Source organism: Tinamus guttatus, unplaced genomic scaffold (genome assembly GCF_059628265.1).
Source record: "Tinamus guttatus ecotype Peru unplaced genomic scaffold, ASM5962826v1 Tinamus_guttatus_pri_ptg000180l, whole genome shotgun sequence".
Taxonomy (NCBI): Eukaryota; Metazoa; Chordata; class Aves; order Tinamiformes; family Tinamidae; genus Tinamus; species Tinamus guttatus.
The window spans coordinates 1842607-1868404 of NW_028288714.1; the positions used below are offsets into that span (position 1 = coordinate 1842607).

Below are 25798 nucleotides of genomic sequence, written 5' to 3' on the forward strand. Positions count from 1 at the left end.
ACCCCAATGCAGTAACTGAGATGAAGCCTCTTGCTCTCAGTTCCTCTTCTGGAAGAGCAGAAACAAGCTGCCAAGTCCCCAGCCAGTCTTCTCTTCCCAGCACCTAACCAGGCACATAAAAGGGATGCCCAGAGTCCCAGCTGCAACCAGTAAGAACAACTTTGGAGAAGATGCAGAAGTCAGCCATAGTTTTGGACAGGCTGTGGAACCACATACATGGTCATCAGGCTTTCTATACTATGCAGGGCTAGGGGTGACTACAGCTTAATTTTTTTTTGGTCTTCACAGAGCTCTACGAGGACCAGCACAGAATGTGCACACAGGGCACAGGCACCCCAACCCACCTCTGGGAAACTACTGCAATCTGCACTGCAGCAAAAAAGTAGCTAATGTCTTTTTTTTTTTTTTTTTTTTTGCAATTTTATGATACATCAGAAGTAATCTAAAGAACTTCATCATCCAACCTTACAAAATAGTCGAAATTATTTCATTTTGCTCCCTCTGCCCTCAAACATCAGGCAGAACCAAGCTTGAAAGGTATCAGCTTAGCTGAAGGACTGCTTGGTTTCAAAGGTAACTGTGACCAGTTCCCAGCCTTAATGAAAAGAAGGGGTCAGCTGCAAAACCAACATTGTTCTTCCAATTCATACCAAGTGTTAAAAAAAAATGAAGAATAAAAGCAAAGTCTGAGGTCTCAAGAGAAGTAATTCTCTTGCAGTATTATATATACATATATATATATATAAAATATTATAGTATATAGAGAGTATATATATACACACACACTATACTATATGTATATAGTGTAGTACATACATGTAAGATAAAAATAAAAAGGTTAAATATATTTATGATATAAATCAGAAACACATTTTTCAGGGCAAACTAAGATTGATTTAATCCTTAAAAATATCTGTGATCGTAAGGTGTCAGAAAATGCAGCTAAAACTATTTTATTTTTGACTTGTAAATACATTTTTCCCACTGTAAATTACAAAGCATTATTAGAAAGGACATAAGATTTGTAGAACAGACACTGAAATCACTTACATCTTTTAAGATTAGAATCTGAGATGCAGCACGGAGATATTGCAACTGGTGAGTCACCAAAACAAGGACCTTTTGATGTAAGGCCTGACAAATACACCTGCAAAGAGGCAGAAAAAGAATTCAAAAAATTAAAAACATTCTGAGTGTTTCTGGAAAATTTATTGCATGGCCTTCAAAACAAGAAAAAGAGAGTGATGCATGCTTAATGCATTAATTGTAAAGCTTACCAACCTTACCCCTTACTTAAAAAGTTAAGTTTTCAAAATAGGAAAAAAAAATACAGATTTACAGCTGAAAGTGGAGGAGAAAGAATCCTAAGGATATTTCACAAAAGGTGTATTAAACTTCCCACTAACAAATGTACATGACATAAGCAGGATTACGATCAGTAAACTTCACCAAAATGACACAGAAAGCGGGGCAACATACTGTGTATAATTATGGCAAAATAAAGGAAAACAAGTAGCTTGAAGAGCTAACAGCAGTGATATCATATTGTTTATTGTATTTCATAAATTCATCTTGTATGTAAACTATGTGTTAAAATTAAGCTGAACATACTTGCTAAAACAACTTTGTGACTTCAACTCAGCACTGAAGAAGCACCTATAAACCAACAGAAAGGTGCTGTGGTGACCCAGAGAGCAAGACATCGTGACTGCAGATTTGCAGCAGTGGAATACCCAGCTGCTGAGCAGCTGCAGCTCTTCATATTCCAGACTCCTTGTGGAGTATAATTTGGGCTCCAGACCCTTTGGAGCCCTCGCTGGATCAAGCCACATGAGAACTGAAGCAGCAGCCTAAGGCATGCAAGAAGCCCTTCACCAAATCATATCCAGAGAACTGGACAAGAATCTGGGGAGCCCCAGAAGAGCGATCTGCCCAGAAGGAAAGGTACCCGAAAATGCCAGGTATGGACTGTCAAGGGATCAAGCCCTCCCTTAGGCAGCCCCACAGCCTAGACTGGGGCATTCAACTTGTGCAGCCAAGATGCATGTTCAACAGCTTACTGGCACAGCCACTACAAAACCTAATGGCTGAAAAACCTTTAAGCCTCCATGACTATGAGTCACCATGAAGTCACTGCACTTTAAGCTGTGCTTAGAAAGAAAGGATTACCACAACATCAGATCAAACCAATTAGATCTGTTAGGGAGGTCAGCACAACACCCTAAGTGATCTTGATCTCTGGACAGACAAACGACCTCTGCAGAAAGCAAATTCAAACTAGGAATTGCTAAGATGTATCAGTTCATTCAAATAAGAAAAAAAGAAAATCTTGATTTGATGTCTGTCTGGGTAGGAAGAAACTAGCCAGTTAGTTCACTGATAACACTTGAGTAGAGAAACTGTTGTCACAATTCAGCGGTATGAGCACAGGGAGGAAAACTCATGACCAGGTATATACTTAGATCTACTACTGACTTCAACAGCTCACTGCTCTGACAGCTCTCTAGAAAATTCTGCCATTGAAAATACTGTATCATGATGAAACACAGGACTTGCAAAACTAGTAAAGCTCTAAAGAGATACTAAACATCTGTTTGGACACATCAAGGTATTTGAGCTTTAGGCGTAAACATTTTTTAATGTTCCCTCTGAGAGCACCCACGAGCCGTACAGAGGCCTCTCTTTCTGCCTTCTTTTTTTTCTAGACCAAAACCAATCCCCAAACACAGATTCATTTCTTTCTTAGAAGTGAGAAGTGAGTTTTTTTTCTTTTTTCCCCCCATACGGCTGCATATTCTTTATGGGTTACACTGGACTGGTCTTCATCTCTTTGGAAGTGCAAAATTCCAAACTGGATACATTATTATTATGTTGAGACATTACAGGTACAAAACATAACAGGACACTTTACTTTGCCTGTGCCGTGGAATATAACACTGGTATAAATCCCAATGCAGAGTTTCCTCTAATAATTGCCAAAGCATTATCCAGTTTTGTATCACCTGCAACTACAGCATCAGTGACCGAAGGTACCGAGTAACACAGGTCAGGGCAGAACCTTCAGAATTCTAGAAATTACAGTCCTCCAATTTGACCAAAAATAGAAATAAATTAACAAATCTAAGCAACAGGATGCTGTTATCAAATTGAAAAAAACACTGCATTTTGACAGCAAATTTCTCTACAACTGAAAAAAAAAAATCAGCTCAAGCTTTGATCCTTTGATCCTGCAGGACAAGTGGTAGGGGACACTCACTGGATGGGGGCCTGCAAGAGCACAGCATGCTCTCGCTCCATGCAAAGTCAGGCACAGCTCTGGCACTTCAGCACATACAAATCCTCATTTGCTCTCTCTTCCAAATCAGGTTCCCTTTCTTTGAGACAAGTTGTTCTTTAATCTCCTTTCTTTTTAGTTTTTATCTCTAAGAACCAGCTTTCTTTCACCTCTGCAGAGTGTATCGTCTTTTACGATTCTACCTTCTTCCTCAGCATTTTTTCACATCCGCTTTTCGGAAGTTCACATACAAGTCTAACTTTACTTTAGTCAATACTTGTATTTGAAAATACTCACTGAAACAAAGTTAAAACACACACAGAAGTGCTCACAGGTGTAAAGTCTTTGTTATGTTAATTTATTTATTCCCTTTGCTTTCCGTTCCTTTTGCTTTAAATTCAAGAATTTCAGGGAAAACAAACCTCCATCTGTTCTCCTATATTTTTAAGTGCAGTGATTTTCAGAACAAAATATACAAGGCGTATTTGCAAAAGACACTACCAGCACATCTACTTCCCTATGCTGTTTCTATTCCTATATGTTTATCATGCTAAACTTGTATTTCTAGCCCATAACAAGACCCAGCCTCTTTTGGGCTAGCACAGAATCATCCCAGGATAATCATGCTGGAAAAAACAAAGATCCACCTACTCCCATGTGCTGTCCAGGCATCCAGACAATGTGAATCTTTCACTCATTTTCCCTACTCTAGCGTCCCTGACTCTCGTGCCCTTCTTAGACTTTGGTCAGCATGCACTAAGGAATCCAGGATCTCTGATCCCTGCACCTCACACTATGAAATTCCTCTCTCTGCTTTGCAGTCACCTCACTTCTCCCTCACCTTTTTCTGCTATTTCGAAGGAAAGCTCTGCTACAAAATCATGCCTGTCTCCCTCCCTGTCTTGCAGGGAAACTCACGGTTATCTCAAACCACAAGGGAGTGGCTTTATCTTTCAGAACACCTTGCCAAACTGCCAGGTGATTCTCTGGTCTCCTCAACATAGGAGTATCCAGTGACCTCTTGTCCAATTACGTTCACCCCTGATGCCAACGTGCTCCATCTGAATAGAGGCTGACATCCACTTACTTCATACTTAGTGCTGTGATAGATGCAGGGTTTTGTCCTGCAGCTTCTATCTAATTCCAGAGGCAAAGAGCCACATACTGAAATCAGCTTCCAACTGACAAAGACCTGAAAAATTCTGTTGGATAGTAGGGATGCTCCACCTGCACCATTCCCAATCATCACAACAAAAAACAGGTCTAATTCAGAAAGAAGCCCAGTCTGCCCTGCAATTCCACCTCCTTTCATGAGTGCAGAAGAAGAACAGAATGAAAGAGCAGTGCTCATCAGCTGTGACTGGCACACTGCTCCATCTCTGGACAACTTTTGAAGGAAGAACCATTCCTAGAGAAAAGTGTTTCTCTCAATACAGTGTTGAAATAAAAATCTCGTGCTTCAAACAACCATTTATGGGTCAGTATCACTGATAGGACCCAACTGATATGAAAAAGGTGATATGAAATCATGTCATTTACAGAAATATGTTAGAAAGACCCACAGGGAGAACACATAATTTCTTGGGGTCCAAGCATGACCAAATGACTTTCTTAAAACACCACGGGCTATTCCAAAAGAACTGTATGACCACAGTATCTGTGTGTGTGTGTGTGTGTGTGTGCGAGTGTGTGTGTGTGTGTATGTCCATCCCTCATTTTAGATCTGATAGAAAAAAGTAGAAGTTTAAAAATATCTCATTCCCTAACAGTTAATGAAAAGATATATATATAGAAGATAAAGGCATAAAAGATAGAATTCTACTCCAGCTCCCCATTGGGAAAGGGCTGAAGCTTCTCTACTGTTAAATGTCAGAAAACCCACAGGAAAAAAGGCTATAAATGACACAAAAATCTCCAGTTTATACCTTACTAGGCCCCAAGGAATTTGATTAAGGAAAATAAATCAATTGGAAAACAAGCTTTACGTGTTCCATCATCCATAGAACAACTTGTCTTTCTTATGAAGAATTTCTTAAGAGACACAGCAACATTAAGAATACTGTGGACTATTTTCCCACTGGAGTTATACTACTGACATTGTTTCTCATTTGAAAAGTATTTATGTATTTTAACCCATATTTACAGCAGTAGCTGAGCAGAAGAAAGAGAAGCAGCAAATATGATGAATTAACCCTCTATACCTTTAATGTACTAGGTAGGAGTATACCTGTCTTGAGAAAGATATGCATAGAACAGACACTTCTAAGAAATTAAACATGAATATAAGATTAAAAGAAGAAATAAGAGCGGGGGAACAGAACAATATCCATTTCAGATTCTCATTAAATAACCCTCTCTTTCTTCCATCTCAGCCATTGTTTTAGGCCTTGCGGTTTGGATTCCTAGGGGCAGTTTGTATGAAGTGGCCTCTCAGGCATTCCTCAGCGTGATATTCTCAGAAATCATCCTTGCCCAAGTCTTCTCCTCACATTTCTTGCACTATCCAGGAAGCAGAGCCCATCGGAAAACATGCCCAGCTTTGTTAGTGAAGGCTGTATATGGAATACGACGCTCTCCATACTCTCCCCAACACCTTTTATACCTGCCATGGAGGTTTCAGAGGCAACTTCTGGTTGTTAGAGACCCTCCTCCCTTAAGTTCTTTAACAAGCTACTGTCTTCAGGTGTCTGTCACCGTGACTCCATGCAACTTGTTCTCCCAATGAAAAGCTTTCATGCTACTTGTATCCATTTACCTTAAACTTACCTAGAGATGGGGAGGAAGGGGCAAACCAAAGCAAACACAGTGTTAGAAGAAGAGTTTCAGATGTTCTCAGCTCATCTCCTTATTCTTCCTCATCTACCCTTGTTTATGAGCAAAATATACACCACAGTAGTCAAGCAATGCTCTCCAGCACTTTACTGTTTTGGCAATAAAAAATTAAAACACTTCTGGTTTTGCAGCAGGATGCAGACACTGTCACGGCTCACACAAAAAGCAGAATAAATTGAAGAGGGAGCCTGACCTCCCCTGCAAGGCGCTGCTGCACTTTCTTCAGGACCTAAACAGGGTAGACGCAGGTTGGCAGCACAGGTGCGTGCACCTCACGTACATGCAGAAGCTGGAACTGTACAGCCATCTGGTACAGAAACAGAGAGCAGCTACCTAGGGAGTTTCAACAGGCCCTAAAGAAATTTGGTAAAATATGTGAAATACATAAGCAGTGACCTCCAGGCATCAGTCCGGGAATGGGAAAATGATCCCACGTAGAGTCATTAACATAAACCTGTGCAGCACAAAGCTCTTACCCATGGCTCTTGGAACCAAATAGTCACCATTTTAAGAAATCAATAAAGTAAAATATAGTTTTGATGGTGCCTTAGAGGGATGGTCAGATTTGAAACCATAAACATTAACAGGATGCACAATTTTCCAATTTAGGTATCGACAGCTTCCCCAGGTGGAGAAAAGCACATGCCTGTAACCCTAGTCAATGCAAATTCTACAACCAATTCTGCAAAACAGATTTTTATAGTTGCCTAGGAGTGAGGGGAGGGAATAACAGAAAAAGCAAATTAATTCATGTATTTGTACAGTGGGAATTCAGGGAAGATGCAAGTGTGCTCCAGGAAACGCTCTCATTTAGGCCCTCAACTGAAGCCCACTAAGCTCAATCAATCCGAGGTTTCCTTCCACTTCTAATAAATTCTACATCAGACCTTTTGATAGAGGCACAAGCAGGCAATGAACAAAACAAGAATGAAACACTGGCTGGAATACCTGGGTTCTTCCTGTGCTCTATGCTGTAGATTAAACAGTTTGAAATAAGAGAGAGAGGGAGGGTCAAGAGGATATTTACTGAAAAGGGAACCTGGTTTTTAATGAACACTGTCCTATTTCTTCAGAACATCCCTCTCGGAATATGCCAATATCCCTCTCTTTTATGGTAAGCTTATACATTCTCCTTTTCCCTACTTCTGCTCTCCACAGTCTAGTTGGCAGGCCATGTTTCCCCCTTTCACATATTTGAGAGAAATTTCAAGCATTCAAGAACAGAAATGAAAAAGATCACTCAAGAGAAGAGAAGTAAGTTCTGTCCTTTTCTTTAGCCACTTGAAATAAGTGCTTATTATTACGCAAATAAAGCTGCAGCAAAGTAAGAAGTGATTTAAAATTCCACCGCATATTATTCTTGACTCAGCTAATATTAATAAAATCCAATACCGACACATGAAATCCGATTTTCCCCCCCAAGAAAAAGGCAGATATTCCCTTAAGAATAATTCTCATTATAGTATATAGTATCTTCAAAGCAGCTCTACACGGTTTTTAAAATAATGAATAAAATGACAAGACACATAAGAAAAGGGGAGGGAGATCTTCTGGATGCATAAAATAAAAAAATAAATAAATGCAGAAGTGAATGCATTAAGTTTTGTAAACAGAATTATTTTCCCTGCAAAGAAAAGGCCTTCTGCAAGGAATGAGAGTATAACAATACAATGAAAATAAGTGAAATTAAATTTGAAATGAAATCAAATGATTTTAAATCAAAATAGAGCAGTAACATACTTTTCAAACAAGTGTCTCCCAACTTCAGCATCTACTGCACTCAGTGGATCATCCAAAAGATAGATGTCTGCATCCTGATAGACAGCTCTACAAGGTTTAAACAAAAGTCAGTACCACAAACTCTCATGCTTGTTTATTTTAGTTATTAATCTCTGTCAAAAACCTCCCCCAAACCTGTAAATATTAGAAGCAGCAAAAATCACTAGCCTGGCCAGATTTACACGAGCCTTCTGTCCTCCACTCAGCGTAGCTCCACGGTCTCCTATTACTGTTAAGTCACCATTTGCTAATAATTCCATGTCCTGTAGACATAAAAAACATCCAGCAAGTAAAAATCTTTATCATTTTAACCACAAAAACCAACAAATCTACTTCAACCTAACATTTCCTTACTCAAATAGTATTAAGGTATCATCTCACATTAAAATATTAAGTGCCACACAAGATGAAATATCCACAGATAATTTAAGGGATTTGTACCTTCAGCAAAAGATCATTAAAATAACTGAAAAATAAGTCAGATCTAACAAGTCACATTTTCTATAGCTGTGGCCAGAGGGAAGCGCATTATTATTCTTGGCATCATATGGAATATTCACTGATCATTCAGACCACTCTACACACAACAATAAATTAACTTTCTATTGCTTTTACTACACATAACGAGCTGTCACCGTAAATAAAACTGAACGGGGACTACCAGTAAAAAGTACTTATTTTCCATTTGCCAATATCCCTAAGAATTATATCAGTTTTATTCTTACTGCAATGCATCCTATCCATGCCATTCATTATACAAGATTGGTTAATTCTTGGGATTACAGGCAAGAGAAAATATGAATAAAGTTCCATACCACAGTAATGTATATTTTCTTTACAAAATATGTAAGCTTTATATTGATCTAAACAACATATTCCGAAAGTCTATTCACAGCTTTTTTAAGATCCATAAATTTGCAAGAAAACTACAAAAATAAATCCATCATAAAATACAAAGCGTTTTTAATGCAGCTTGCAATCTTTTAAAGTCACTAAGACCTTAAGTTTAGACAACAGCAATAGACTGAATATCAGTTGAAGATGTTAAAACTACTATGTGTAAAAACCTTCCATAAAACGAAAAAAAATCATCATAGTAACCATCTGCTTTTTACCTGTATTGCTGCTGACAGGGATATCATAACATGCTGCATAAAACCTTTTTAGCTGCCAAGCAAAATGTCTGTTTCTTGACAAATCAGGCTTAATTCTCTTCTATACCTCATGTCACAAACTCCTTTACACACAGACCTTCCAAAAATGTTCTTTTTCATAAAACTATTGGGCTCAGCGAGTTCTCCAATATAAAACATTAAGGTTCTTTTGATAATGGTTAGCAATGCATACATGGTATACATGAAATTTATTTTAAAAAGCAAACAAACAAATAGCATTTCCAAAACAAATGACAGTGTTAGTCCGCAAGTTTACTTCTATCTTTGATTACACCCAATAACATACATATCTAGCATAACAACAAACAACAGCACTAGAAGTGATTATGAAATTATTTGAAACATTTTTCCTAAATTTGTCTGAGCTTCACAGAAGCTACATCTCCCTCTAGTGAAGTTATCAGGAATTACAAGAATGTGCTCACATGGAGATGTCACAAATAATTACACAAATTTCTTTCGAGACACAGAATTTATTTCAAATGCAATAATGTATTACTGGTTGCAACAGTATTGTGCTAGAAGTCCACAAGAACAATAAAATTAAAACATTTAAAATAAAATACACAGAGAAAAGCATACCTTTTTAAGAGCACAAGCTTTTAGAACTTTTTCATATTTTTCTTTCTCATACTCCTTGTCAAACAGTATATTACTTCTTACTGTACCAGAAAACACCCAAGGTTGTTGAGAAACATAGGCGATTCTTCCAGAAACATTTATGAGTCCTTTCTCTTTAGGCAGCTCACCAAGCACAGCACTTAAAAGTGAAGACTGTGAAAGATTTGGAAGGGGAAAAAATAATAATAATAAAAAAAACAGTAAGAGACAGAAATGACCTGCCTCCCAACTGCACATTCAGAAATAAGCCTTCCAGATAGGTTCTGAAAAAAGCTGGGTGCCATCTGAACTTTCATCTCCTGATAGTAGCACTTCAAAAAACAGAATCTGTTGATATCTTCGACAGCTTTTCAGAAGCAGTTTGATTGCATTAAACAATCCGCATCACGATCGCGAGTAACATTTATGAGCATGACAGCCTACAAAGCAGCCTTTACATGCAGGCTAGAAGCAAAGCGCAAAGCACTTTGCAACTACCAACCATACCTCCCACCTCAAAACGAGCATCTGCCTTTCTGCATGTCCATTACCTTGACGTAAAGTGTATTATTATGCAAGGAAAGGAAATGTGTATTTGTAACTTTCTAGCTGTGTTTAACAAATCCACAAAAGAAAACAGACAAGGCAGTGTAAAAAATTGAGACTTACTTTTCCAGCTCCTACTGGACCAATCACAGCCAATAATTCTCCTCGTCTGACAGTAAATGAAAGCTGCTGAAGAGTTGGGCTATCTAAACTCTACGGATTTGAGAAAAAGTTATGTTTCATCAGTTATGGAATATATACCATCAAAACAACTTTCTAGAAGCAGAAAACAATGCATATAAATCACTATGAATAAACAACCCATAACCCCACCATATCTTCAGGCATACAACTTGCCTCTTCAGTAACTCACAGACTCTTCCAGAAGACACTGGTCCCTAAGCGCAAGTGCTAAAATGTTACACACACAGTTAGGTTCACGTTCTTGTACAACTGAGATTCTCAAAAGCTTTTGACAGATGCCTCGTGGGTGATTCGCATGTAAATACACTACCCAGAATTTGTCTGCCGTTGCCTCTTCAGCATCTCTCCCCTCTGTGTCACACTTATTTCCCCTACATATCTTGCACCTCTCTTATGAAGGTGTAATTGCAAAAGAAGAGCCCATTTCTTATGAAAAGAAAGGATGCTCTGCCTTTAATAGCTGTGCGCTAATTCCTAAGGGCCTGATTCAGCCCTCTCTCAGGAAAGCTGAACATCCTTCTAACAGGATTGGCCTTCACACGCATCTTATACCACACAAAGCATGACACTGAAATGAAATAGGGGAGCATTAAAAAAAGAAAAGGAAGGGGATGTACCAGGGGATGCACCAGGGCAGCCCAGACTCAGCAAAACGCCGCCCTTCTGAGCTCCCACCCAAAGCTAGGAGTGCAGGGCAGGAATCCACCCTTTATTTTTATTATTTTTTTTTTCTCTCCTGTGTTTGACTTTGCAACCTCTCTATCCTTTTACTACTATTCCCCACGAGGTGGCAGCAACGGGGCTTTTTCCTTTCTCTCCTGGCTGCCCCCGGGCTTTTACCACGAATTGCATTTCTCTGGGCAGGGTACACAGCCCAGGGGCTCCGCTAGCGCAAGGTGTCACGGACCCCGTTATGTGAAAGCACCAAGGCAGGCTACGTGACACAAGCCACAGACACCGCTTGGACATGGTGTTTTTCCAAATCGGCATTCCTCATAATTAAAAACAGTTTGCCCCGAATACATCATACCTATTTTTAGGCACTGAACCATGGTACTTAAATTGGATTACAACTGATGTTGATGGCTACTTTCCCCCAGACATCTCGGCTCCCCTCGTGCCCGGTCAGCTCTCCCCGCGCGCCATGTTCCTCCTGCTGCAGCTCGATCCTGCCTCACGCTACGGCAGGTTGTCAGGGGAGCAGAGCTGCCGGAAAACAGCCCGCACGAGCGGCGATGCCGCCTCTGCTGTCTTATCCCTCGGACCCAGGTCACGGCAGGGTCCCACACGCGGGCTCCGGCGCAGCACCAGGAAGGGAAGGTCGGTGTGGGGAGCATGGAGGGAAAGGCCTGCTGCCCTCCGCCGGGCCTGCGCGCGCCACGCGTCCCTCAGCAGTCACTCACTCCATCTACGGGCTTTTAAGACCACGTATTCCATAAAAATACTACACTACCTAGGCTTCTCATTTCTGAAGGTGCCTAAAATGTCCTGGGGTACATTTGGCTTCCATTTAAATTGAGGGTTGTTTGGCTGAAAAGGCAGGCGGCCTTGTAAACTAACAGTACATGGATAAGAATCCAGAACTCCAAATCCTGAGCTCCCCGCTGGTTATCAAACCAAAAATCACGCTGTGGGACTCGGATAATACTCGCCTTGTAAAACAAGAGTGTGACCATAACTTAATTGGTTTTGTTTATCTTTTGATAAACCGCAATACACCATGTTAACTTGTTTTCCTAAAAGCCTATCTAATAATCCCTTTTTTTACTTCCAGTGATTTTGGATTTGTTATTTTTTTAATATCTCTTTTGGCTCATAATCTTTAAAAATAAAAATAAATTACTATCCAGATGTATTTTTGCTAAACAGACAGACAAAGAGCAATGAGAAGACCAGTAAGGGTAACAGGTTAGGCAGGTTAAATCACAAACTATAATATACTTGTTTTATTCCTTTCATAACTCCTCCCTCTCTCTCAGAGCTTATCTTTTCACTAAACACCTATAAAATCATTTTGCAGCATTAGAGAAGTGTTCTGACCTTCTCTAATAGCTCTGGTTGAGGTATTCTTCACCCGTGTACATTTCAATTAAATACCCAAGTGAAAAAGGCATAAAGGCTTTTCAATATTAAAAAGAAAAGAAAAAGGCAGAAGCAAACTAGTAATTCCAGTCATGCTTGAGATTACGTAAGCTTCTCATGAAAAAAAAAAAAAAAAAAGAGGAGATGTTTTATGGATGTATTATGCAACTATTTCCTATGGATTGCTAATGCAGGTACCAGTGTTGGTTTGGTGAGAAACCAAAGACTAAGAAATACATTCAATTTTGCATTAGAACATATCAGCCATCAAGTATTTCATATCAATTAATAAAAAAAAGCTTTTCGATGTCTATGAAATACTTTTTTTTCATAGAGACAGCTCAGAGAAAGTAAAACATCAATGTAAAGTAACAATTTACTTTTGTTGCCGAGTAGTATGATTAGGTAGATCCACACATGTATCTTCATACTCTATTCTTGAGCCACAGCAGGTGTAAGAGTGCACAAAGAGAAGGATTTTATATGTCTTATTTGCTGTACATTCATATGCAAAATTCATGCTCAGAGCTTCCAATATTTCTCATGTCTTCTCATGAAGACTGCAACCTTTATAGCTTTTTTTAAGCAACAATGGTGACAGCTTGTAACATCTCCACCAATTCATCACAAACTGCCACTTAGCAATTCTGGTTTTAAAAAGAGAACGTCTATCTGCCGCATTTAAAGAAAAGGATACCTGTACACTGTCCCTTTTTCTAGACATTTTGGTGGTTTAGGTGCACTTCAGGTAAAGGACAATATGTAGTTGAACTACAGCCATTAAAATACAGAGTAACAAATACTTACAGCTTAGTCTCTTAAGCCTTCGAATCTGTAATGGGAGTACAAAATAGTTCTGGTTCTAGGCCAGGAGACCTGCCTGCCTTTAATTACGAATTCAGCATCTGAGCTACACTACAGCGGTGTTAGACAACGCAATGCCATTTTTTACATAGAAGTTTAGTTACTTACTCCTAAGATTCAGGAAAAGCTATTTCTGATAAGCATTTGATACTATTTCCCATATATACATTTCCCATACATACTATAGAGTTAACACACTAATAGGCTTCTCATGTATAAAAAAACAGCATATAAAACACCAGCACACTATATACAGATGTACTGCTCTGTAAATTTGAAATGCCAGCACCATCAATATACTCTTAGTGTTCAGTAGAAACAAGCTTACCTTATCCCAATAGCAAGTCAAATCCTGAACATGAAGAACAGCATTCTCATTACTACTATGCAGTTGTGGTTTGAAGTGTGAAACCTCATCAAGGATCAGAAAATTCTGCAAGGAAAGAAAAGCACAGGGTATTGCTTAATTTCAGACTAAGGAGTGAACGCCCCTGTTTCTGTAAGCAGCATACAAAAATATACATTTATAAAAAATACACATTGATGAAGAAATCTTATTTCCAAAGCAACACTCAACACCTTTGAACAGCCATCTCTAACTAGATCCTCTCTTCCTTTGCAGAAGGAACAAAGCCCTAACTCCTGCACCTCATCACTGCACTGCTTTCACGGTGAGAAAAGACTTGGCGTTCATTTTGCTTAAAGGATCTGTGAGGACACTATAGAAAGCTGTTAATAAGTACTGAACTAACAGCCTGCATCTTCGCCAAAAGGAAATATATATATATATATAAAGTTATATAAGTCTGAGCTCTCTGGACAAGATAGCAAGACTTTGCCAAGTGCTGTTTTTGACAGATGGGAGCTAATAGGTACGTGTTTAAAGGAAAACTCAGGTTAAAAAGGTGATAGACAGGAAAAGAAACTCAGCCTAAATATGTATGGGGGTGTGCGGCTTGAGAAACGGCCTTGAAAATATGATTTGGATTTAGACGATAGCTGAAATATGGGAGCCATGAGCAACAAACTCCTGTTGTTCAATTCTTTCTGCATTTCTAATACAGGACCGGATCAGGAGTTTCTGACAGCAGTAGCTTTCTCATCAGGTATAAAGTCTAGCTAGTCATGGGATTCAAAATGGTGACAGCACCATGGGTGGAACATTGCAAATAAATTTCATACAAATGAAGAAAACAAGATGGCTAATTCCAAAATTTGCAAATACTGGTGGGAAAATCAACATTAGTAATAGATTTATGAAAGTGGCAAAAAACTTTAATCCTTAGATTAAGTTCTCTTTAAACATTCTTGCACTGTTTTTGTATTTATTAATCTTCCACGCAGAGAAAAATGAAATTGCCAACTTGGAAAGCAAACGTCAGTTTGAGATACAGTCGCATCCTTGAGAGAGAAACCATGTCTTTTGTACCCAGATGAACTTTATCTTCCTTTTATAGTTTCTGCCAAAATAAGCCTCTGGAACAAACAACAGCTCTTGCTGTGTTTCAGGAAAGGACCTTGATCTTAGTGCTTCATTACAAAACAGTGGGTGACTGTCCCAAGAACACTACAGCTTCATTAGCAGAGTTCTTCAACTATCCCAATGGACTTCGATTTTGGAGCTGGTTTCTAACAACCCTCCTTAGGAATCACAGTGACAGGCCGTTAGAAGCAAAATCTTGGGATATGGCCTAGGACACACTGGAAATTGGGACAGGAAAAAAGGAATACATCCATCACTGTCTCTGCCCAAGTGTCTTTCTGCTCTTCCTAATGCACCTTCCTCAGCCAAAACACCTCTCCCCGGAAAAGGACGGAAAAGAGCACGCAGCACCAAGCACTCCCAGCCACGTTCTCCTCTCCCGCAGTTTCCTTTAAGCAGTAATAATACATGTTACTGCCTACAAAGTAGCCGTTGCGATTGTCATTAACATTTTCTAACACAATCTGCATCAACTTTTAACAAACCCTTCTTTGAAGGGCAAAGATTACCTTTTTAAGGTGCCCTTTATGTGTGGGCTTAGTACAATTAGCAAATTTAACATCAAGAAAGCTGATTTATTACACTCAAGCATATGAAATTTTAACAGGAGAATTCAGCTTCTTTCATCAACACATTACACAGCGACACTGCCATACGATTACATGAAAGGCGCTTGTCTTTTTCTGGTTCCAGACTAGATTAAACTGATTTTTCACAAAATTAAGGTCTAGAGCAGCTGACATGCTTTAAGTGTGTATTTCCGTAGCCTAGCAATTTAAGTTTTAAATTAAAAAAAAAAATCTAATTTGCATGTAAATCTTTTGTTCTTGCAGCTCACGCTAAACTGCTGGTACACTCAGCAAACTGTTGTGTACTTATTTTATTCGAAACAGCACACCCAACACAACAAAACCAAATAAAATAAAGCCCCTCTGCTACAAGAGCAGCACGAGCGATGCTCATTCTTTCTGCATTTGTAGTGTCTTCATTCCGTACTGGAAGGAGTTCAGACACTAGCTGGGGGCCGTGCCCGCCCTTCACTCCCGATGCGGCAGTGCATGTGGAACATGTGCTCTGTGTCACCGAATCACAGAATGCTTAAGGTTGGAAGGGACCTCTAGAGATCATCTAGTCCAACCCCCCTGCACACGCAGGGTCACCTAGAGCACGTGGCACAGGACTGCGTCCAAGTGGGTTTTGAAGATCTCCAGAGAAGGAGACTCCACAACCTCTCTTGGCAACCTGTCTCCCATCTGCTTTTTTTTTGGCCTCCATATTTCCAGGCACACAACTCCCAAACCCAACGTATCTGGGCATCCGCACACCGTTTTTTTTCTTGGCTCAAAAATTGCTACAAGAGCGCTCACACACTTTCTTCACACAGTTCAGCTCCACAGTTGCCCTGTAGTTTTTGGTTTTCCCCATACTTGACACAGCAACACATTCAAGTTTGGAGGTAGATTACTTCATGACAAATTCCAAACCCTGCAAAACTAAAACAAAGCTGCTTCTGTTGGTGATGTCGAATCGTTATTACATGAAGAGAACAAGCCCATAACCCACGCAGAGCCGGTGACCAGACCTTGATCCGTCGTATGCTGACCACCGCTTCGGACACTCGCTCAATGGCCGCGGGGAAGAAGAGAGTGACCGTCAGCCTCACGGCGCCGTAGAGCGACACGGCGACGAACACGCGGCTGGCCGAGATCACGTTGCCCAGCAGCACGTACGCCATGAACGTCATGAACACCGTGATCTTGCTGGCCACAAAGAAAGAGGCCAAGTTCAGCCCGCGAAGGTAGGAGCTTTTCATAACCATGGCGATCTCCTTCCTGAAAATGCAAAATAGAAATATTCACACCCGTCTCTCATCCTCAGCAACAGGATGAGGAAACCTCACTCCCAGGCTTTACTTTGATAGCCTTTTTTTTCCCCAGCTCATTGGTTACTCCACAGTAACCATGAAGGAAGTATGTCAAATGGTAGATAATGACAGAAAAAAAGAAGAGGTTAACAAGTTGAGGAAAGTACTTAAAGATGTTTTTTCTGAAGCTACTCAGGTATTAAAGAAAAACAGAGAGGTTTTTGTTGTTGTTGTTTTGATTTTATTTATGTTTTCGTGTGAAATGAGTCCAGCCTTAGCCTCTGTAATCCACTGATAAATCATCTACTCTTCCTCAAGCTGCATCAGTGTATTTGCAATATCTGATCTCATTCTAATTCCTTCCTCTTGCTCCCTGTGGACACTGTTCCTGCCTCCTTTTGCTCCAGGAATTCTGGTTCATAATTCAGAAAATACTGCTCTGTGACCAGTTGCTCTGCTGGCCACTGCCCTATCTGACCGTAATTGATAAAGTGCACAGACGTACCAGGCTCCGCCGAGCTCCCAAGAAGCTGCTGATGGATGTGTTTCCAGCTTCCACCCCTGCTAAACTTCAGCTTGACTGGTCAAACCAGATCCTAGAAATTTTACTGCACTTGCAGGGCATCTGCCGTGTAAGTTTGATGGCAGCCACACTGTAGATGCGCTGCCATCAAACTCAAACTATTATTAAAATAACCATTTTTCAAGAGAGCCATAATAACCTGCTCCTTCCACATACACTCCAATTTTATCTGCTTAAATTAATTTAGAATAAATTCTACTAAAACAATTCCTAATTTCTCTTCCCAAACACTCTGGCAATTCCCACAGAAAACCTTGCTCATCCTGATTTCCCTTCCACCCGGAACTATCCACCATGAGTAGAAATTCAAGTTGTGATTATACCACTTGAAACAAATCAAGTCCTCGCTTAATGCAGAGAAGGACGCAGGAAGCACCACTGGAAAACTGGTTAAGCAACTTTCCATTCTACTTGCCAAATTGGCTGAATTGACAGACTTTCAGGGAGTTTCAAAGACTTATTTTTTCAGCTTAAGGGCTCACAGTCTCTGATCTCCTCCAAAGTACACTCAAAGAACATTTGTAGATAAACTATTTGAATTGGGCCTAATTCAATTACTTCTGCAATCCTGGATGAAACCCTTTTCCCACCCTCTAATAATCCTTAATAATCCCCCATTATCTGTGGATAATCGTCGGGTTCTTTGTTCTGCTCTCCACAAGTATCAGAAAAATCACAGTCTACCTGCGTCCTAGCTTTATGACTGTACTATGTTACGGCACAGATTTAAATCAAAGGAAACTAATATGGACATCCCCAGGAAAAAAACAAATAAATGAGAGTTCAGATGTTGTCTCAATGACTGTCAAGTGTCACTGTGTAAATACTGGGAAAGGATGTTTGAATTCAAGGCTTAGCTACAGGCTTCCACAGTGCTGTCAATGAAAAGTAGCAGGATTCAGGATGCCTTTTGGAAGAGGTTCTTTTTTAACCCCGCTATTAAATAGGAAGCCTCTAAACTTAATGAGACACTAAACCTAGGTATCTACTCTCTCATAGGGGAAGTTACCAATAAAGAAATTCTGGCTCCAGGCATGAGCATGAGGCCACCGCTCAATGGAGAATATCCAATGGAGAACATTCAACCAGCACAGGATGCGATATTTAGCAAAAGGAAGAGATTGAGCGAGCAGGGGAAAAGCTGCTCACTGAACAAAAGCAAATTTGCACATTTAAAGAGTCATTAAAAAGGAGTAAGGAAGAAAAGAAAAGAAAAAACAAAGTCAGAGAAGTCACAGTAGGATGACAATCTCTTTCTCTTAGACAAGTAATGGACATAAACCCAAAATTAATTGATAGGAAATTTGCACCAGAACTCCTACAGTTACCCCTTAATACTGAATGCTCTCATACTGTCAAGTAAAAGAACATGTATACAGTGCCTGAAAAACAGATATAACACTAAGTTTTTATCACCACCTTTCCAGATGCTTTGGAGAACACTTCAAAAGGCTCAGGGTTAAGGGAATTAAAATACTATCTGATGATGCTATCGTTCGGGAAAGAGTCAAATTCCATAAACACATCAGAAGAAAAACCTCCATTATAGGAAACAGAAAAGAGAAAAGATTTTGCATAAACTCTATTACCTAGAAATATTCTATTACAGCAAGCAATAGAATTTATAAATATCAAAGGATTTTTTCTTTTTCTGTCTCCTTAAAAAAAAATTTCGTTCCTTCCCTCTTCCTATAGAGGATTATAAAAAGCCACACAGACGTTCAAGCGAAATGCTTTTCAAAGCACAACATAGTTATTTATTGACTTGTAACAACGGAAATAGATATACATATATATCATGTAAGAAGATGTATCTTGACAGGATTACCTTCTTAAACCATTCACAAGTTCTGCAAAGGATTTTTCCCAAGCGTACATCTTTATTATCTTCATACCGCTTATCACTTCATTCATGGTCCTAATCCTGACATCTGTAAAGGCAGCTGTCTTGCTTCTGTAATCAGAAGAAAATAAAAAGATTCTCAGAAGAAGGACTATTATCATATAATACATTCATTTTATGGATGTTTTTACTTCTACTTGAAAAGAAGATTCATGGAATTTTAATTGCATTAAATGTTTTTCATACATTTGACATTTGACATTCATACACTTGACACACAGCAAAAAAAATTTGATACGCCTGTATTCACAATATTGGGCATATTCAGTTAAATCAGTGCACAATTTATTATTTCAGTACATGCACACAATGTATTTCAGTACATGCACACAATACATAGGCTTCTTTAAACAACATATTTATGTAGAAAATAAATGAAGTTCTTCCATTAAATATATACAACCAAATATTGAATTTAGAGCTAAACCAAAATTAGAAAAGTATTTTTAAAAATGGGTTTTAAAATGCCAAAATAAACACCTCTCAAAAGGCTATTTTGGTGTTGTCAAAAAAAACAGGTCTCTGTTTGTGTCTTGGTAAGGCTAACTCTCTTTGAGGCAGATCACTCAATACCCGTGTCTCAGGTACAATTTAAGAACACAAACCTAGACACCTTTTTGTTTAAATAAAAATTAAAAAATAAGAAAAAAAGACCTTTGCTTTGTGAGCAGTACCAGTCAAAGTATGCAGTAAAAGCTGTTAATGTTCAAAGAATAAAGTCATCTTTTTTGCCTGATAGAAGGCTGCATTGATTTTTTAGGCTTTTAATAGCTAACCAACATTCCTACTTTATCAGAACAGAGATTGTGAGCAAGGCATTTTTCATCACTGAACAGTTTCCACACTAAGAAGAGCTGAAATTCAAATCTGTGTGTAAGTGTAGGTGCATGTGTGTGAGCATGTGTGTATATACACATATGCACCATTTATTCAAAAAGCAAAAAGAAATTACAACATATATGTGCTTATCATTCTAAAACATTAAGAAAATTTGTAATTAACAGCATTTTTTAATATTTTGGTCCTGCATGATATTTATAATGATGAATAAATTGGAAAATGAGTGTGTGTATTTGTGTGTGTGTAACTATATAATCAAATCACAATTATATTTGGGAAAAAAGCACTGAAAGTTAGAAGTCATGTGGCAATTCTAATTCATTCCTGCATACAAACATACTCTGCATATAGAGTTGCCTACAGTAGATCTTAGTTTGATAAATTGCAACTTCTTTCCTATATTATATATAGCCAATGAAAGTTTGTATGGTTTAGAAACCATACATTTTTTTTTTTTTTCAAATTGGCTTGTTGTGTCTTGTCAGTTCAACCTACCCCCTAAAATTTCTCAGGTGCTCTGGAAGCAGCGGCCACACTCAAAGCACTTGCATAGAAAAAAATCAGGCGACTGCCCGGCGTTTTAAATCAACTCCTCAGTGCCAGTGTTTCAGAAATGTTGGGATGACCAAAGTGATGTATTAAGAAATATATGGGCATGAAAAATGATGGAAGAAACACAGGAAAGTGGCCCTAATGTCATCGAGGCTTCTTTGGAAGACTGAGGACAGCTTAGCCTAAACCAACCTTACTGACGTGGAACAAGATTATCTTTGCCAAGTGCTTTTTTTTTTTTTTTTCCAAAAAGAAACAAAACAAGAAAAAAGAAAAAAGTTCTCAATGAGTTTGAGAGCTCCTCCTTCTTTCCCCCACATAAATGCACCACCACCACAAGAGACAACATTTAGAATATGCTGCTTGTGTCCGTGCAGCAAATAATAATTCTCACCTGTCTCACCTCCAATCTTTTGAAACAATCACCTTTCAGACCTAACTTACACAGTTGGTCTGCAGATAACAGTAGATTGAAGAGTATTCAAATATATATATAAAAATAATGAATGTACTTCTCTTTTGTAACTGCCGTAGATTAAAAAAAGCAACAGTTCTCAAAGAGTAACATGTCAGCAGGAAAATTTAAAAATGAGTTTGTTAAAGCAAAATTACCATCCTCTTACAACTTTCTTTTCAATTCCTCTACATTAGAAAATCTTATTTGGCCATTGGGCCACCAGAGAGCTTTGGAGCCATCCCAGTGACGCTGCAGTGGGGTGAAGCAGGCAGGCTTACCGAGTGCAGTGGTGGAAAACGCTACCAGTTTAAAAAACTCCATTTAAAAAAGGAGCAAGCACAGACCAGGGTACCTGGGAGGCACACAAGCACCAAGCATGCTCCAGTGCACAATACTGAAGGACCTGAAAGTTTCCCAAGGGCTCTTTCAAATGCCCAAGACCACCTTTCTGTGTCAGTAATTACTAATTACAAGGAAGTGGTCATTTTTTTTTTCCGTAAGGTATATTCAACAGGTTCCAAGCATGTTAAGGTAAAACAAGATCAGGCTACACATACAGAACAGAGAATCCCAGAATGGTTGAGGTTGGAAGGGACCTCTAGAGATCGTCTAGTCCAACTCCTCCGCTCCAGCAGGGACACCTACAGCACTTTTATTTACACGCAGCATTTTTTTTCTTTTAAAAAGATATAATTTACAGATTAGGAAGTACTTTAAATGCTAATATTACAATTACTGGGCAAAGTAGTGAAAGGGCCAAACTCTGATGAATACATACAACATTCTCCAGCTTGACAATTAAACTATTCCTAACCTATGTATTTTGCGCAACTTCTAGTACTTGTGCAGATAAAAGCAACAGTCCGTAATATGGTGCGTACTGTTCCACGTAACCCTGAGTCCATTTCTGCAAGCTCTGACCTCTCTGGTGCGACTGGAAGTGTCTGCACCACGAGCTTCTATGCACACAGGAGCTTGCAGCGCTGGCCCGCAAGAATAATGCTGAATATTAGCACAAATTAGCTGCCACGCGGAGTGTGCCTGGATTTGAGCAAAAGCTTTAATCCTTAAATTACTTCTTCATTGGCCATTTCCTTAAAGCCATACAGATTCCCAACAACTGCCATGTGAACACAGACATCATGACAGGGCTGGGATTCATTTTAATGCTTCCATTAACTCTCTCCATTCACTGGGCTACGAAGATTTGTGCACATGTGTGCAGGCAAAGGGTTTTTTTCTGCTTAAGAAATTCTTTCCCTTGCACAGCAGCCAAACTAGTGGTTGTTAATAGCAACTAATGGTTGTTAATAGCTGGAAGAAAAAAAAATATTATAGGGATCCTGACAAACTTTTTAAATACATTATTTCCAAGATATTTTTCTCACTGTCGCCTGACATAAGTCCTCTATTTCTTCATAGCTCAAGTTTCCTATCTGTAAAATGGGGATGATAAGGTTTAGCATTTTGGACAGGCATTTTGAACACAAAGGATAAAGCACCATTTAAGTGCTAGGTATTTTAACTGTTACAATTAAACTCCCCGCTAAACAACAGTGATACAACTTACACATACATTTTGCATAGGCAAAAAAAATGCACGTGTAAGGAAAGAATTAAGTGTTCTAAAAACACGTTTTATCATATAAAGCTAGGAACTTGGCAGAGGACACTTAATGACTATTTAAGAAACACTCGGTGAGTGTTAACAGCCAAGGACCATCACGGTGGTTACAAACAGGGGAGGAAGCCCTTGAGCTGCTCTGACTTGGTGATTCTCATATCTGTTCTCATACCCGGCCAGGCAGCAGTGGTGCCAGCCTCAGTACCACTGGAAAAACTCCCTTGAGCTATAACTTGAAAGAAAAAGGGAGTCACTCACTAAAAAAGTTTTTTTCTATCCAAGCAACCAGAAGATGTTCTGTTCACCCTGAACAGAAAAATGCAACAAAGATAAATAACACTACTAAGTATGTAACAAAGGGCAATTAATAATGGAAATAACCAAACTCTTCAAAGTACAGGACTGGCAACAGGCATTAGGGATTTGCAGCCTCCCTTAAAGATAGACCGCTGATTCAAGTCCCTAAGCGGGAATTCAAAAACACGACATTAGTGGCTAACAAAAATATTGTCAAACCCCGAAGACACAGCAAAAAGCCTCACCACACAGAGGTCCATCTCAGAGCAGCACCTGGAGTCAATCGAGCGCCCAGACAATCCAGGACATCCCACTTTCAAACCCCAGAGAGAGGGGCTACAGCCCAGCACACACGACCTTACCTTAGAGAAGAAAAGAGCCTCCCGATGCAGGTCTGTACAGGAAGAAGGATGATGAGGACTGCCATTCCTGCAAGGCACGAGGGGCCTATTTCCATCCAGAGAAGCACTGTTACTGCTACAGCTTGAATTGGTCCAGCCCACAAAAAGTGCAGGAAAATCGTTACCTACACAAATAATTAAGAAACAAAAATCAAGCTGTCAGCTTTAGCAAAAAATAAAACCCCCAAAATGCCACATTGAAAATGCACCTTTGCCTGCAGGAAGTGCCGAGACCCTCGGGCAGAGGGCTCGGGAATCACCCTCGCCGGAGTCAGGGACCCCAGCGCGGGGGCTGCATGGAAGCGCCTGCGCTCCAGAAAGCAACCAAATCCCCACCTAGACTGTGGCTCTCCGCATGCACCGACCTATCTCTGAGACATTGAAAACAGCAGGAAAACACCCAAGGGGAGAAACAAGTACGTTTTCCCCCATATTTCAAGACACTGGTTCTTTTTCCATGATGTTTGAGAAACAACTAGGAAAAACATTCATACTTTTATTACCAGCCGTGAATAAAATACTCAAACTCTGTAACTTTTCTTCACCTTCAGCCCCCTTCAGTGAGATCTGACTTCTTACCTGATCAAATTTGTTCACATCATTTGAAAGAAGATTTACTATATGACCAGTGGTAGTTTTTGCCATGGCTGCATTACTGAGACGAAGTGCCTAAAAAAGGGAAAACAGTCCAGAATTACCACAGCTTCCACAGCACAGTCAAAGACTGAACCCACAAACACCTTATTGGAACAAAAACTGAAGGCCTTTTGTAGCTTTTGCCTGAGAATCTCTCAGCTATAACTCAAGAATGCGAAATAACGCATTGGTTGGGTTGATATTTCAAAGAAAAGCCTGAAGATGAACGTACAAAAGAAGTCTGGAGAAGGACTGGGTGGAGGGGAAAAAAAGTGCCATAAAAACATTATCTTTACTTTCCCAGAGCGATTAAAAATGGAAAACTACCAACGTAGTTATTAAAAACAACCAAAACATCTGGTAACCTTCCCTTTGCTCTCTCTTGCCCTCACGTTAGGACTGTATGTGCAACACCGGAATGGAAAACTCTGCCCCAGGGCTACATGAAAGTCAGGACAAGGTTTGACCAGCCAAGAGAATACTTTTTTGACTGAGATTCGCCACAGAAGACAATGAGTCAAGCTATACTCCTACATTATAAATTCTTAGCAACACTGCGAGCTGTGCCTTCTGCCTTTGTAGATCAGAGTTAAAATCCTTTTACAAACTAATGTAAGAGTTGGCTCGTCAAAGGGTCTGTAGAAATCACAATTTCTGGATTATATTAAAGCTTAGCACATATTATGAAAAGCAGTAAAAAAATATAAAATATTTAGAGGTTAATAAGTTAATAAGTAGAAAATAGTATCTGATTATAAAATTATCCCACAAAACATATCTGGATTTTGCAGTCTGCACATGACTGCAGAGATCCAAACCGAAATAACTCAAAGGGGCAGAACCCTGCAGCCTGCCATGAAAAGGAAAAAGCACCATTTTGTAGCACAAGTAACAGTAACAAACAAAATGTGCTATGTGTTTTCCTGAAAGCAAAACAGGTGATTTCTCCAAAGCAGGTCTACTTGGCCCCTTCCAAACGATCAGTGCTTATTACTGTGTCCTCAGCCCTCGGCCTCCTCTCGACCAGAGGGCAGCCCCAGCACATCCACATTCCTGCTGCGTTTAACCCACTGCAAAGCTCCAAGCACATAAAGCTGCTGGAAAAGCTGTCAGGGACCTGCAGCCCGTGGGAGCAGGAGTTCAGGCACCCGGTATTTGGGGACGTTGTCCCCCGGGGGCCTCTGCAGCCCCTACTGCTGCGTACACGTTGATGGCGCAGACGTACACGCCACGGCCACGCACAGCAAGGCCACAGGCTGCTCTCCTCCTCTGCCCTCCCGCCTCCAAAACTGCTTTTGAGATATAGATAGATAGATATAGATATATATAATTTTAAAAAACTATTGAAATGAACTTTACATTTTCCTGGCTGAACCTCACATTTCCCTGGGTCTAGACAGGCTGAAACCTATCTGGACAGAAGGAAATGGCAACACTGAACAGAAAGGGAGAGTTTCACTCACATAACCCTTTTCTACCCAAATGTCCCCTTTTGCTCCTTTAGCTGTCCAGCAGCTGTGTCTTTAAACACTGTTTTGACCATAACATTTCTAAATTTATCCTGATGATGAAAAAGATTACCAAAGACCGGAGCTACATGTTTTAGGAAGTTACACACATTTTTAGAAAGCAACTGCAACTTGAAATTGTATTTTATTTTGTATTTGCCAAATATCTGTTTTCAGCACAACAAGCTGCTTGATTTTTCTCTATATATGTTTGCCATGCATATGTATTTCCCAGCAAGAACCCTTCTTCAAAGAAAATAGGTTTTATTTACATGAATTAATGACAGCAGTTTG

General features: G+C 39.6%; 1 protein-coding gene across 1 annotated transcript in view; it reads right to left on the reverse strand.

Moving 5' to 3' along the window:
• Positions 1-25798, reverse strand: part of ABCC4 (ATP binding cassette subfamily C member 4 (PEL blood group)) — a 133988-nt gene that overhangs the window by 91532 nt on the left and 16658 nt on the right. The window contains exons 5-14 of the mRNA XM_088523307.1: positions 23940-24029; positions 23322-23485; positions 19115-19240; positions 16422-16671; positions 13685-13789; positions 10330-10419; positions 9643-9834; positions 8054-8148; positions 7847-7933; positions 1051-1147 (exon numbers count right to left, since the gene is read on the reverse strand). Coding sequence (XP_088379433.1) covers positions 1051-1147; positions 7847-7933; positions 8054-8148; positions 9643-9834; positions 10330-10419; positions 13685-13789; positions 16422-16671; positions 19115-19240; positions 23322-23485; positions 23940-24029 — 1296 coding nt within the window. The remainder of the gene's footprint in view (positions 1-1050; positions 1148-7846; positions 7934-8053; positions 8149-9642; positions 9835-10329; positions 10420-13684; positions 13790-16421; positions 16672-19114; positions 19241-23321; positions 23486-23939; positions 24030-25798) is intronic.